The sequence below is a fragment of the Carlito syrichta genome, unplaced genomic scaffold (genome assembly GCF_000164805.1).
Source record: "Carlito syrichta isolate Samal-C Ts95f unplaced genomic scaffold, Tarsius_syrichta-2.0.1 Scaffold313872, whole genome shotgun sequence".
Lineage (NCBI taxonomy): Eukaryota > Metazoa > Chordata > Mammalia > Primates > Tarsiidae > Carlito > Carlito syrichta.
In genome coordinates this window covers 971,800-986,611 of record NW_007257968.1, presented here as the reverse complement: position 1 = coordinate 986,611, position 14,812 = coordinate 971,800, and the positions used below count along the sequence as shown (strand labels likewise).

Genomic DNA, 14,812 nt, shown 5'->3' with positions numbered 1-14,812 from the left:
GTTTCACCTCTTTCACACTGGCAAAATGTTTCCCTTTGATGATATTTTTAATCCAGGGAAACAAACAAAAAAGTCTCTTGGGGTGAGATTAGGTGAATAGGGAGAGTGAGGGAAGGGGTCATGCTGTTTTTTGGTCAAACACTGCTCAATATTCAGAATAGTGTGGGCAGGTTTTTCATGTAAATCACCCACTATGAAATGGACAAATGTGTTGGGAGTTATCTTCAGAAAAATTCACTGAAGCTGAATGCAGCCTCTCGCCACAATGCTAGCTGGTACACTGATGCTGATGGGTTCCTAGAACACTTACCTAGCAGGGGAAGGCTGTACATGAGGGACCTGCCCTCCAAAAGAAAATTTTGGGTTTTTTTGGGTCCCCCCTCGTAAGTCATGGTGCTTTTAATATATTCCAATGTTAGGATTAGTTTTATCATTTTGGACCTTTATGCTACCTTGAATAAGCTCAGCCTTGAGAAGAGAAACTGTTTCAGTTCCACAGATTTCATTCTTTTTTTATGAATACTTTACTAATCTGCTGGGTTATTTTTAATTTTCTTTTTACTCCAAGACATGAGAGTTCTGACCATCTAGACTCAAAGTTAGAAAAAAATAGCTGAGAAGTTGAGGAATACTTGACAAGAAGATACCTTAATGTTAAGCAAGATAGACTGGGAGAGATGATTACAAATTCACCAAGGGTAAATTCTTCTAAGAGCAATCATTTAAATAAAAATTAAATAATCCAGGATCCACAAAGTGGGAACTGCCCTTGTGCTTAGCCATCAGTGACATAAATGTTACTGTTAAGGACATCAATAACATACATCAAAGTTTCAAAAAATGTTTTCCTATCTGTATTTTAAGAATCCCTGTTACCTGACTTAAGTTGTCTATGAAACTGATTTATGACCTGAAAGCCACATTTATTATCTTCTATTTTACCCAATGTTTTGAAAAGTTTAATATCGACAGAAAATTTCAAATAATAAAATAAACATACCAGTCACTAAAATTCACCAACTGTCAATATTGGTTTTCTCCCTCCACCTCTTTCTCTACAAATATGCAATGTTTTCCCTGAACAATGGAGAATAAATTGCAAACATCACAACTATTCACTTCCCTATAGGTCAGCATGTACCTCCTAAGAACAAGAACATTCTCCTACCTAACCTCAATCCCATTATTACACTAAAAATATTTTTAACACTGATACAATATTTTCTAGCATACAGTCCTTCAAATTTCTCTAATTGTCTCAATAACATCCTTCCTAGCTTTCTCCCCCTAAACTTAAGATCCAAGCAAGGATCATGGAATACGTTGAGCTGTCAGGTTTATACTTCTTTCGTCTAAAACAGTTTCACTGTCTCTTTTATTTTTTCTTTCTTTTTTTGGGCTTTCATGATAATAGCACTTAAAAAAAAATTTCAGGTCAGTTGTTTTGTAGAATGCAATATTTTGAGACCATCTGAATATCTCATAGGGCATGGTATTGGACATATTTTATTAACCAACAGTGATATAAAGCCATAATTTATCATTGCATGCAGTTGCTTAAATGCATGCGATTAAAATAAACTTGTCATTCTAGAGAATAAATGTATCCACTGGGAAAACAAAGTATACCTTGTACTGTCTCTTTCACTGGGAGTGGAGGCTGCTGAACAGCAGGATGAGAGGTCTCCTGAAAGATGAGAAAATCCAATAAAAAATGTTGTAAAGACACTCACTGATGCATTTTAATAGTACAAAATAAGAAACACCATAAATGCCCATAAAGAGTGAAACCAATAAATTATACACCCATCCAATGCAGACATTAAAAGAATAAGGAAGGAAGTCCTATATGTACAGGTTGAGCATCCCTAACCTGAAAATCTGAAGTTTCAAAATCTAAAACCTTTTGAGCACTGACATGGCGCTCAAAGGAAACACTCACTGGAGCATTTCAGATTTCTGGATTTGGGATGCTAAACCAGTAAGTATATATAATGGAACTATTCCAAATTCTAAAAAAATCCAAAATCTAAGCATTTTGATATCAAGCTTTTTGGATTACAGATATTCAACCTGTGCTAACATACAAAGAAATCTGTGGAGGGGGAAGGTTTTTTAAAATGCAGAATAATAATATAGTAAGTTAAATAATTTTTAATGTTCATGAATGTGTGTATATAACAGATATATATAAAGCTTTGGTATTTGTTATTGGTATATTCATAAAAGGGCCTGAAAATACACACAACAAACTGTCTTTGGTGATTACTTCTGAAGTATAGATGGAGAAGGGACACTGTAACTTTTAACTTTATATATCTCAACTTTTTTTTTTTTGAGTTGGAGTCTCACTCTGTCGCCCAGACTGGAGTGCAGTGACACGCTGCAGGCCACCACAGCCTCGACCTACTGGGCTCTGGCGATCCTTCCGCCTCAGCCTTCCGAGTAGCCGGAACTACAGGCGCGCGCTACCACGCCCGGCTGATTTTTTGATTTATTGTAGAGATGAGGTCTTGCCAAGTTGCCCAGGTGGGTCTCGAACTCGGGGGCTCAGGCAATCCACTCACCTCAGCCTCCGAAAGTGCTGGGATTACAGGCCACCGAGCCTGGCTTTAACTCAACTTTCAAATGATGATGTATACCTTTTACAACTAAAGAATAAAGTGAAAGCCATATAAATTAATTACAGGGTGACTGTATTCTCAGGAACATCTCTGTATGAAACTGCTATTTACTTGCTACTACAGTAGAGGATTCAAGAGTCTAAACTCCAGATGCATCTAAACAAGGGAATTGTTCTTAAAGACTTTTTATTTGTTTTTTCAATTGTGCCATTGTAGTAATTGAAGAATGAATTACCACACATGGGCAGAAACTTAAATGATTTTAGTGATATAACCAAGGTCTTGCTGGTAAGATATGAAATATGATAATTCTTAGTCATTTATATTGGTTGGTAACAACTCTTTTAGAGAGTTAAATTATAACTGTAAAAACATGTTATACATCCAATTTCCTAATCCAGGGTTTGGCAGACTACAGCATGCAGACCAAATCTGGTCCACCTCTTGTTTTTGAAAATGAAGTTGTACTGAAATGCAGCTATGCCCATTTGTTTACATACCATCTGGTGGCTGTTTCCTCACTACAATAGGAGAACTGAGTAGATGTCACAGAAGCTATGTGGCCCACGAAGGCTAGAATGTTTACTATTTGGCCCTTTATAGAAAAAGTCTGTCAACTCTTGTTAATCCCTATAACTGAAAGAAAAACTAAGAGAGTATATCCAGGAGATATTGGGGCAGGACCAAACCTTTTTTTTTTTTTTGAGTCAGAGGCACATCACCACGCCCAACTAATTTTTTTATTTTTATTTTTTGTAGAGATGAAGTCTCACTATGTTGCTTAGGCTTGTCTTGAACTCCTAGGCTCAAGCAATCCTCCTACTTCGGCCTCCCAAAGTGCTAGGGTTAAAGGTATGAGCCAACATGCCTGGCCAAAACTTTTTTTAGTCATTGTGCTGCTTTGGAGTGGTTATACAAAGACATTAATATACATTAATGTTAATTAATATACATGTGTAATTAATATTATGTGTCTACACTTAAGGTAGAAGTTCACTACTCCTGTCAGAGAAAAGTTTTATTCTTTTAAAAACTTAACATCTGGTCCTTTCAGTTAAACAACTGTCAGTTATCTAAGGTATTGAATTTGAGTGAAAAAACTTTAATAACCAAAACCAAACCCTGATCTCAGTAAATCTGGTTCTTAAAGAAGCAAACTACTGCCTGGGGAAGGTGTGGGGACACACCTCATCAACGAGGGTAACTGCATAATGAATATTTGTATACCTAACCCTGAACTGTACCCCACAATTTTGAAATAAAAAATTTAAAAGTTAAAAAAGAAAAAAGAAGCAAACTGTCTTGGCCAATCTAAAACAAAAGTTTCAAAGAGTGCTAGAAAGATCTGCAAATTATTGTAAAATCTAGTGGGAATAAAGGTCTGGCAGCTTTTGGCCATCTACTTGTGGATTTTGAACTCTTCAATCAGGATTGTGAGATACCTATGATTTGGATTGTATTCACAGGTAAGGTTTAGTAAGAAAGTGAACGCCAATAACTCTTTAAAAGAAATCCACCTCCAGTTCCAAAGGACAGCTATAAATATCCAGAAACAGAACAAACCGCTATTGTAATGATTAATGCTTCTAAAGCTAGTTCTCATAGAATTTTAACTCTTCCCAGATAGTTCACTCAGTTAAAAAGTTTCATTGCATTTTTCTCCCTTCTTTCCTTAGCAAGTCATTACTTTCACTTAATAAACAGATACCAGCAGGGCTTCTTTTTGCAACCAATAAAAACCTCAAGTCCTTATATCCACTGCCATAGAAAACCCAATAATAATAGTCCCTCCTCATCCTTAGTTTCACTTTCCAGTTTGTTTCCCACAGTCAACCATGGACTGAAAATGGATAAATATAGTACAATAAGATATCTAGAGAGGGAGAGACCACAATCACATAACTTGTATTATAGTATATTTATCATTAGCTATTGTTAATCCCTTACTGTGCCCATAATTGAACTTTATCATAGTTATGTATGTATAAGAAAAAATAGTGGCTACAGGGTTCAGTACTATCCACGGTTTTAGGCATTCACTGGGGGTCCTGGAACATATCCCCTGCATATAAGTGGGACCACTGTACCACCTGGCCTCATAATAGACTTCTTTTTTAAACTTGTTATTGAAGTAAAACATAATATACTGAAAAGTACCTTCTGGTATGCAACCAAAGTCCTTTTATAATTGCATTTCATTTTTCAGTGACCTCTTGGCTTTTTAAATTATTGTGTTATGAGTTTTCTTATCTACATTAATGATTGAAGTAATAATGTATTTATTCCTAACTTTTATTTGCTGTTTTTCTTTATACTTCCTTTAACTATCACACTCTAGGGTAAAATGGTTAATTTTCTAACAAATTTATATTTCTTTATTCCTCGAATGAGTTTTATACACATTTGTAAAAAATACTTAATATTATTTCTGTATCATCCAAAGTCTATTTCCTAAAAGTAGACATTACCTTTCATTCTTATTTGTTGTATTCTCAAGCTGGAAGGAAGAACTCTGTTAGTGCCAATTCTTGTACACTGGTGCTTACTTACTTTTTTTGTAGTTCTCTTAGACACTTTGGAAATTTCAATTTGTCGAAGATTCTGTGAAACCTCAGCAATGCTTTTATGTCTTATTAACGCACTTTTCCTTTTAAAAATAGAAAGAAGCAGTCAAGACACACTATATAGCAGTTACACATAGTTGGATATGAATGGAACTAGAGTCTAAAATAAAATATTATTTAAATAAAAGCCAGTTATCTTGGGTTTGGTCTGGATTTATAACAAAATAAGTCTACCCAGAATTTTCAAAAGTAATTACTGTAAATTCAGCTAGTTATAGACAATGAAAAGCATCAAGGGAACTCTAAAAAGCAAGCTGAAACTCTAAGCTTATATCATAAAAGCCTCCTAGTTTGGAGACTTCCCGTGGACAGTGAAGAAGGGCTTTGTGAACTACAAAATAAATTCTATATAATCAAATGAGACTTGGTTCAGTGACAGACCTCATAAACGATGGTGGCCCCATAAAGCTATAACAAAGCATATATAGAGAAACCTGTTGATATATGGCACTTAAGTGTTGGAATTGCAGACAGAGTAGGGGAAATGACTGATACTCAGTAGTAACAGTGCTGAGATATTGGGTTTTACATATAAAATACATATATAAATAAAAATATATATGCCAACTAGATTTCTGTAAGTATACTCTGATGTTTGCACAATAACAAAATTGCCTAATGGTGCATTTCTCAGAACATATTCCTATCATTAAGCAACACATGGCTGTATAGTTCCTAGATAATACAGTGTCAGAATTCCTTGTTAGAAACTCCAATAGATGGTTTCTGTGATTCAGACATACAGGCAACCATCAATTCAATAAATTATTTGGAAATAGACAACTGGACTATGGTTTAAATACTCTTTGTCAGAATTATAACTAATAGTGCAAGTAATTCCTTTGATTCCTTAAACTCCTACCTTCTCTTCTTGGCTGATCTTGTACGCAGTTCTTCCAGCTGGTCAGATTCAGTGCCTCCAGACACTGACCCATGAGTACTTGACAAAAGAGGCACAGAAAGAAGAGGTGATTTGCTCTCTTGTGTCATGGAGTCATCACTGAAAAAATCTGTAGGAAGGACACCAGCCAGCTTCTGAGGAATCCTAAACCCTAAGTTGTTGTAAAGATTTCCAAGTGTCTTTGGGATAGAGTCAATATACCTGTGGAAAAGATTGGTTAAATATGGAACAGAGAGTTATTATCTCTCGCTCTCTATTCCTTCCCTCACCCAGCATGAGAAATAGTCCTTACAATTGCATAATTCTGAGATAATATCACATGTAGTTCCTGAGAGAATAATTTTAAAGTTAGTAGCCATCAAACTTACAATGTAAGAATTTCCTCCAGAAACGTTGCTAGATATGCTGAACCCTCAGTTAAATACACCATGCGCAGCAAATCTGTCACCTGAAGGAGATTTTAGAAAATTACTCTCTGCCGGGAAACTGAAAGCATCCAGGGCATATTCCCAATGGCACTAAGCTGGATACTTGCCTCCTCCACTATTTGCTCTATATCGTCTGTACTTTCATGTATTGAAGAGCACTGCACACACATCTCCAAACGAAGAAATATCTGAAGCTGGCAACTTGAGAGAAAAAATACTGTCATATCTACTTTGAATGCCACTTAACAGAAAGTTCCTTCCTTAAGCATAGATCTAGTTATATAAGAAACAACCAAAAAGAAGAGTCAGTGCCTTCTCTAAATACTGACATAGCTATTAGATGAATAGATGACTCAAATTGCACACTGGATCATAAGAATCCGACATAAAACATCTTCAAGCAATCTATTTCTAACTGATACAAGCAAATTAGAGCTTTGTCTTGGGTAATAGTTTTAAAAAAGGAAGTTACTTACTCTCTAACTTTGTCTTCCTTATTCAGGTTTTGTCCTATATTCTGTCGAAGACTTTTGCTAGTTTTTAAGAGGTTACTTTTTATTTGATTCAGGCAGTCTACCTGAAAATACAAAAGTATTACACAGGAGAATATTAAGTTACTTATAATTTATTTTACATTTGACTAATGCCCTAAGAGGGGAAGTACATTTCCTTATAAATTTCCCTCCTTTCATTTGAATAAAAAAGAGTGAAATGAATATTTTTCTTTATATCTTTAAAAAGAACACAGTAAAAAAAAAATTTGAGAGCACATGGGCATGGATAAAACAAGCCAGTAGATTTAAACTGTCTTGAAAGGAATGTTCCTCCAAATAGTGATTAAGAAGGATTATAAACATATCCTCCTGTTCACTTTAGAGAAGCTCAGCTTTTGCCACTGAACATGAATGAAAACGATAATGTGGTCTAAAACAGTGGTCTGCAACACTCCCAAGGAATAAGACTCATCTAGAGAGTTTTGTTTTTTTTTGAGCTTGAGTCTTACTCTGTCACCCAGGCTGGAGTGCAGTGGCACAATCATAGCTACTGCAACCTCAACCTGCTTTACTCAGGTGATCCCTTTTACCTCAGTCTGCCAAGTTCCTGGGACTACAGGCATGTGCCTGGCTAATTTTTTTATTTATTGTAGAGAGGATGTCTCTCCGTGTTACCCAGAGTGGTCTCAAACTCGTGGGCTCAGGCAATCTACTTGTCCCAGCCTTCAAAGTGCTGGGATTATAGGTGTGAGTCATTGTGTTCAGACAGGGAGCTTTTTTAAAGTACAGATGCTCAGATCCCAATCCCAGAGACCTTTTTCAGTTAGTTTAAAGGGAGCCAGCCATCATTTTTTTTTTTAATGTTCTATTTTATTTTTGAATTGAAGTCTCACTCTGTAGCCCAGGCTGGAGTACAGTGGCACCATGATTGCATACCACAACCTCAACCTCCTGGCCTCAGGTGATCCTTCTGTTTCAGCCTCCCGAGTAGCTGGGACTGCAGACATGCAACCATGCTGGGTTAATTTTTAGATTTTTTTGTAGAGATGAGGTCTCGCTATGTTGCCCAGGCCGGTCTCAGACTCCTAGGCTCAAGCAATCCTCTCGCCTCAGCCTCCCAAATATGCTAGGATTATAGGTGTGAACCACCATACCTGGCAAAAATGTTCCAATTAATTCTAAAGTGCATCTAGGGTTAAAAAAACCGCTGGTCTAATTCATGCAGCTAACATGCAGCTCAAAGGGGAGAGGAGCTTTCTTTTCTTTTTTTTTTTTTTTGAGTTGGAGTCTCAGTCTGTCGCCCAGCCTGGAGTGCAGAGGCTGCTTCCGGCCACCGCAGCCTCAACCTGCTGGCTCCGGCAATCCTTCCGCCTCAGCCTTCCAAGTAGCTGGAACTACAGGCCCGCGCTACCACACCCAGCTAATTTTTGATTTATTGTAGAGGTGAGGTCTCGCCAAGTTGCCCAGGTGGGTCTTGAACCTGCAGGCTCAGGCAATCCACTCACCTCAGCCTCCCAAAGGCGCGGGTATACAGGCTGAGCTACCAAACCCGGCGAGAAGAGCTTTGATTAGGAGAGAAGTATATGTGATTTTTCCCCATCACCCTGTTTTTTTGATTTCTGCCTTACCAGTTCACCACATCCATCTTCCAAAGTTTAGAACTGTACTCATGCCCTCACTCATCTTATCATTTTTGAATCATGTACAGAATAGACATTTTCCAAGACACAAACCAAATCCACTAACAACCAACCAACCACTATATCTATGACAAAGAACAACATCCAGACTCTTACTTCTAATTCCTTGGTGCCTTTTGATTTTAGAAACACTTTAACGGTTGAGATTATGTTCTGAGCGCATGAATACAACATGATTTCTCCCGTGGCCACGGTCTTTTGGTAATTTTCATGTATATAAGATAGTAGTTCCTCCTCAGTTTTAAAATCTGTAGAAAAAAAATTGATTAGCACCTCTAGTTCAAATCTTTGTACTGTTTAAGCCACTGGCTATCTACTATGGGAGATTTTTGCCTCCCAGAGGACATTTGGCTATTTCTGGATTGTCATGACTGGTGTTGGAGGGGAAAGGTTACTGGTATCTAGTTGTAGAAGGCAGGAATGCTGCTAAACATCCTACAATGCATAAGACAGTCCCACAACAAAGAATTATCTGGTCTAAAATGTCAATAGTGCCAAGAATGAGAATACAGAGATGCAAGTCACTTACTTATAAATGCTACAAATTTAAGGGTAAGAAGAAATAAAACTGCTTTATTCAGATGACATGATTGTCTATGTAGAAAATCTGAAAGAAGCAACAAGAAAACTCCTAAAACTAACAAATGATTATAGCAAAGTTAATACCTAAAGTCTGCTGTTTTCCTATATACCAGCAGTGTACAAGCTACATTTAAAATAAAAAACACATTACCACTTACATTAGCACCCTCCCCCACAAAAAAGTGAAATACCTGGGTATTAAATCTTAATAAAATTTGTACATGTGAGTAAAACTATAAAACTCTGTAGAAAAAAAAATCAAAGAACTAAATAAATGAAAAGCTAGTCCATGTTCATGGAAAGGAATACTCAATACTGTCAAGATTTCAGATGTTCTTCCCAACATGATCTATAGTTTCAATGCAATCCCAATCAAATTTCCAGCAAGTTATTTTGTCGATACTGACAAACTGAGTCTAAAGTTTATATGAAGAAGCAAAAGACCCAGAATAGTTAACTCAATATTGAAAAAGAAAAACAAAATTGGAGGACTGATACTACCTAACTTTAAGACATACTATAAAGTGATAGTAATTAAGACAGTAAGTGTAGTATTGGTGAAAGAAGAGACAAATAGATCAATGGAATGAATATAATAGCAAGCCCAGAAATAGACCCACATAAGTATAGTCAACTGATCTTTGACAAAGAAGCAAAGGCAATACAATAGACTTTCAACAAATGATGCTCAAAAAATTGGAAACTCATGTAGAAGCAAAAATGAATCTAGACATAGGTCTTTCATCTTTCACAAAAATTAACTCAAAATGGATCACAAACCTAACCGTATAAAGCAAAACCATAAAACTGTGAGAAGATAACATAGGATAAAATCTACATTATCTTAGGTTTGGTGATAACTTTTTAGATACAGCACCAAAGGCATGATCCATGAAAGAAATAATTGATAAGTTGAACTTTATTAAAATTAAAAACATCTGTTCTGCCAAACATATTGTTGAGAGACTAAGATGAGAAGACAAGCCACAGACTGGGAGAAAATATTTACAAGAGACACATCTGATAAAGGACTGTTATTCAAAATACACAACAAAAAAAAAAATCTCTTAAAACAACCTGAATTAGAAATAGGCAAAAGACCTGAACAGAAACCTCACCAAAGAATACACACAGATACCAAATAACTATATCAAAAGATGTTCAACATCATATGTCATTAGGGAGTTGCAAATGAAAACAACAGTGAGATATCATTACAGACTTATCAATATGGCCAAATTCCAAATCACTGACAACACTACATGCTGTTGAGGATGTGGAGCAATAGGAACTCTCCTTCATTGCTGGTGGGAATGCAAAACAGTACAGCTACTTTGGAAGAGAATTTGGCAATTTCTTACAAAACTAAACATACTCTAAACTATATTATTCCAGCAATCGTGCTCCTAGGTATTTAACCAAATAAAATAAAAGTTATCTTCACACCAAAAAACCTATACATGGATGTTTATAGGAGCTTTATTCCTAATTGCCAAAATTAAAAGCAACCAAGATATCCTTCCACAGTTGAATAGATATATAAACTGTGGTACATCCAGACAGTGGAATATTATTTAGTGCTAAAAGGAAGTGAATTCTCAAGCCATGAAAAGACACAGAGGAATCTTAAATGTATATTATTAAGTGGAAGAAGGCAATCTGAAAAGGCTACATATTGTATATAATAATTCTATGGTGTTCTGTAATTATATGATATTCTAGAAAAAGCAAAACTATGAAAACAGTAAAAAGATCAGTGGGTGCCAGGGGTTAGGAGGGAGGGATAAATAGGCGGAACACAGGGAATTTTTTTTATATTTAGGGCAGTGAATGATGCCACCTATACTACAATGGTGGTTACACACGATTATACATTTACCAAAACCCGTAGAATGTACAACAACAAGAGTAAACCCTAATATAAACTGTGAACTTTGGGTGATAGTGGTACATCAACATAGGTTCATCAATTGTAACAAATACACCACTGCAGTGCTGGATGCTGATAGTGGGGGAGGTTGGGAGTGGAGGAGGGTACACTGAAATTCTTTTTACTTTATGCTCAATTTTGCTAAACCAAAGCTGCTCTATAAAATAAAATCTACTAAAAAAATTAAGGGTATCCAACTTAATGAAGAAGAAATAAACTAAATAACCTCCAAACCTAGCAGAAGAGAAAAATAGTAATAAAGAAAATTTGATTAATCCCATAGAATACTGGAAAAGAAAGAAAAATCCCAAATAAAACTTAAGGCATAAAGTTATTAGGAAAAAAATAAAAGGAGTTATTACTGATTAACAAGAGACTCAATTACAAGGAAGATATAAGTGATTATGATCTTGTATGAACCAAAAAAGAAAATCTCAAAATATATGATACAAAAATTGTAAGGAAATTTCGACAAACCTACATGGTGGAAGACTAATACAATCAGCTCAGTTGTAGACAAAAGAAGCAGAAAAAATTACTAAGAATGCTGAATATTCAAACATTAATAAATGATGTATGGACATATAAAATTAGGTATTCAACAATTAGAGAATGCACATTATTTTCAAGTACACAGGAATATTAACAAAATTTGACCACATATCAGACAAGAGTTTCAGCAAGTTTTTTTGTTTTTTTTTTTTTGAGTTGGAGTTTCACGCTGTGGCGCAGGCTGGAGTGCAATGGTAAGCTCACGGCCACCACAGCTTCAGCCTGCTGGGCTTGGGAGATCCTTCAAAGTAGGTGGAACTGTAGGCATGTACCACCATGCCTGGCTAATTTTTCTAGATTTATTGTAGAGAAGAGGTCTCACCAAGTTGCCCAGGCTGGTCTCAAACCCTGGGCTCAGGAATTCCTCTTGCCTCCACCTTCCAAAATGTTGAGATTATAGGCGTGAGCCACTACGCATGGTGTCAGGAAATATTAAAGAATCTTACAGACCACATTGCTTGAGCACAGTCCAAAAATATTAAAAGCTGATTATAAAATAAAACACTCCTTTATATTATGGATGTCAGAAAATATTTAGAATTAACTATCAGTGAAAATAGAAAATAGCAAACTTATATAATGCAGCTAAATTTATACTTGAAGGAAAATTTTAGCCTTTAGACTTAAATGATTATTTTTATAAAGAAAATAAAATTAAAAAACAATTAATTAGCTAAGGGTCCAACACAAGAAGAGATACAAGAAAGTAAACTCAAAAACGAAAAGCAGGCAATAATAAAGATAACAGAAATGAATTAAATAGAAAACAAAGAAGTGGTAGCAATCAACAGAAACAAAAGATGGTTCTTTGAAAAGTCAAATAAAATAGAAAAATCCATGGCAAGATTGAGTAATTAAAAAAGGAAAAAGGCATAAACAATATTAAACATGAAAAATACAGGAAAAATTCAAAATACTATTGAAAGGTAAGGTCAAGTTTCGTTTTTCCATAAATGTATCTAGTTGTTCCAGCATCAACCGTTGAATTACTGGTGCACCTTTGTAAAAAATCATTTTACCACTGTTGTGCAGGTCTATTTCTGGACAGAATGTAGTCCAGAAATTATGTTACTGCCACATTGTCTTAAGTACTGTGCACAATACATGCTCTCTCCTGCATGTATCATCCACATTTTTGCAACCTTTACTAGCTCATTAAACATGTTTTGTCCAACTCAAACTGATTATCATCTATGGATCTAGCATTCCACGGTTGGGGAGGAGGGCAGAATTTTTAAAGGAGCATAAAACTTTTACTCTAGAAGTTTCAAAAGTACTCAAAGTTGACCCACAACTATTGCCCAAAGTTTATAGAGTCAAAAAGTTATAGAGTAACAATAATCCCACAGGACTATTTTTACAACTTTTACTAGCTCATTAAACATGTTTTATCACACTAAAGATGATCCATATCCTCTATGGATCTAGCATTCTACAGGGGAGAAACAAAATCTTTCAGAGTATAAAACTTTTACCTCAGAATTTTCAAAAGTACTCAAAAGCGCCCAAAGTTTATAAGGTAGAGGCACAATCGTTATCCTACAGGATTGACTCTGTCACTGTGAGTTAAGAGTATACTCTGAGAATAAGAAACACACCATAATTCAATATACTTTTTCAAACAAAAAAAGAAAAGAAAAAAGAAGTTGGAAAATAAAAGTTGCTGGACTAAATTCTTCTGTCCACCTTTGAAAGACTGCAATAACCTGGCTCTAGACTACGCACAAACCTTTTTCCTTTCCCTTTATTCCCAAATGCAAAGCTTCTTTACCCACTTGTCCTCTATGGCCAAGCCATGGAGGAATTATGCTAATTCCTCATCTGGAATGCTCTTCTTTTACCTTTCTGTCTTTTTACTCTTCTCATTCTTGGACGTCTAGCCTGGGCTACAGTGGTCCCTTTGAAGGCTTCACAGCTGGCCTGGTTGGGTGGCTCAGCCTGTAATCCCAGCACTTTGGGAGCCCAAAGCGAGTGGATTGCCTGAGCATGCAGGTTCGGGACCAGCCCGGGCAATTTGGTGAGACCTCGTCTCCACAATAAAATCAAAAATTGGCCGGGCGTGGTAGCTCACGCCTGTTGTTCCGGCTACTTGGAAGGTTGAGGTGGAAAGAGTGCCTGAACCCAGCAGGTCGACACTGGGGTGGCTGTGAATGTGTCATAGCACTCCAGCCTGGGCGACAGGGTGAGACTCCAACTCAAAAAAAAAAAAAAAAAAAAAAGAGAATCTTCTGCAGCTTATTCCAGCCCTTATTTCCATCTCTCCTAACCTGGTCTTTACTTTCCAAATGGTCATACATCTTGTATTTTAGACTCTTGACTCTCTTACTAGTTTTAATAGTTCATTATATATTATATATGTATCTATATATTAATTTATTAGTTCATTCATTTTATCTTTGTAGCTAAATCATAAATCTAATAGGATACTATTATTTATTGCATTCTCTGTAATATACTTTTGGGCATGAAGCAGATCTTCAATAAATTAATTAAGGGATACATTAAAACTTATTTTAAAATATGAGGGGTAAAAAAGAGTAAACATAGACTTAGTTGCCAAAATGCTAGAGAATGGAGGAATACCTTTAGGTTTAGAACTTCTTCTTCCTCTGTCTTCTGGTTTGTCTGCTATTCTTGCACTGGCTGTCTTTTGAATCCCTTTCTCCCCAGCTATGTCTGGACTGCCGTCTGGATGTAACTTCTGAGCCTTTACATTCAACCTTGCAACATTCAACATCTTTAAGGAACGGCACATGGTATTCATCTTCTGCCTCACTGGAGTACGAGGGACACCTCCTATCAAAACAACATCAGAGGAAGAAAAGTAAATTACCTTTCCACTTCTGTGGAATCAAGAACAACTTTAATTTCAGATGGTTGTGAAATATCAAAATGAAGTATATCCTTTCAGAATGATCTGAATAGGTAGTTCTTGTGTTTCTTATCTACTCACACACAGGGTAGAAAGACTACCCTT

At 36.1% G+C, this 14,812-nt stretch overlaps 1 protein-coding gene across 1 annotated transcript in view; it reads right to left on the bottom strand.

Annotated features, from left to right (window-relative positions):
• TICRR (TOPBP1 interacting checkpoint and replication regulator) overlaps nucleotides 1-14,812 on the bottom strand; it is a 49,206-nt gene that overhangs the window by 13,720 nt on the left and 20,674 nt on the right. Inside the window, exons 8-14 of the mRNA XM_008070630.2 lie at nucleotides 8,868-9,019; nucleotides 7,054-7,154; nucleotides 6,685-6,778; nucleotides 6,518-6,597; nucleotides 6,111-6,350; nucleotides 5,175-5,271; nucleotides 1,630-1,687 (exon numbers count right to left, since the gene is read on the bottom strand). Of these exons, the coding sequence (XP_008068821.1) occupies nucleotides 1,630-1,687; nucleotides 5,175-5,271; nucleotides 6,111-6,350; nucleotides 6,518-6,597; nucleotides 6,685-6,778; nucleotides 7,054-7,154; nucleotides 8,868-9,019 (822 nt within the window). The remainder of the gene's footprint in view (nucleotides 1-1,629; nucleotides 1,688-5,174; nucleotides 5,272-6,110; nucleotides 6,351-6,517; nucleotides 6,598-6,684; nucleotides 6,779-7,053; nucleotides 7,155-8,867; nucleotides 9,020-14,812) is intronic.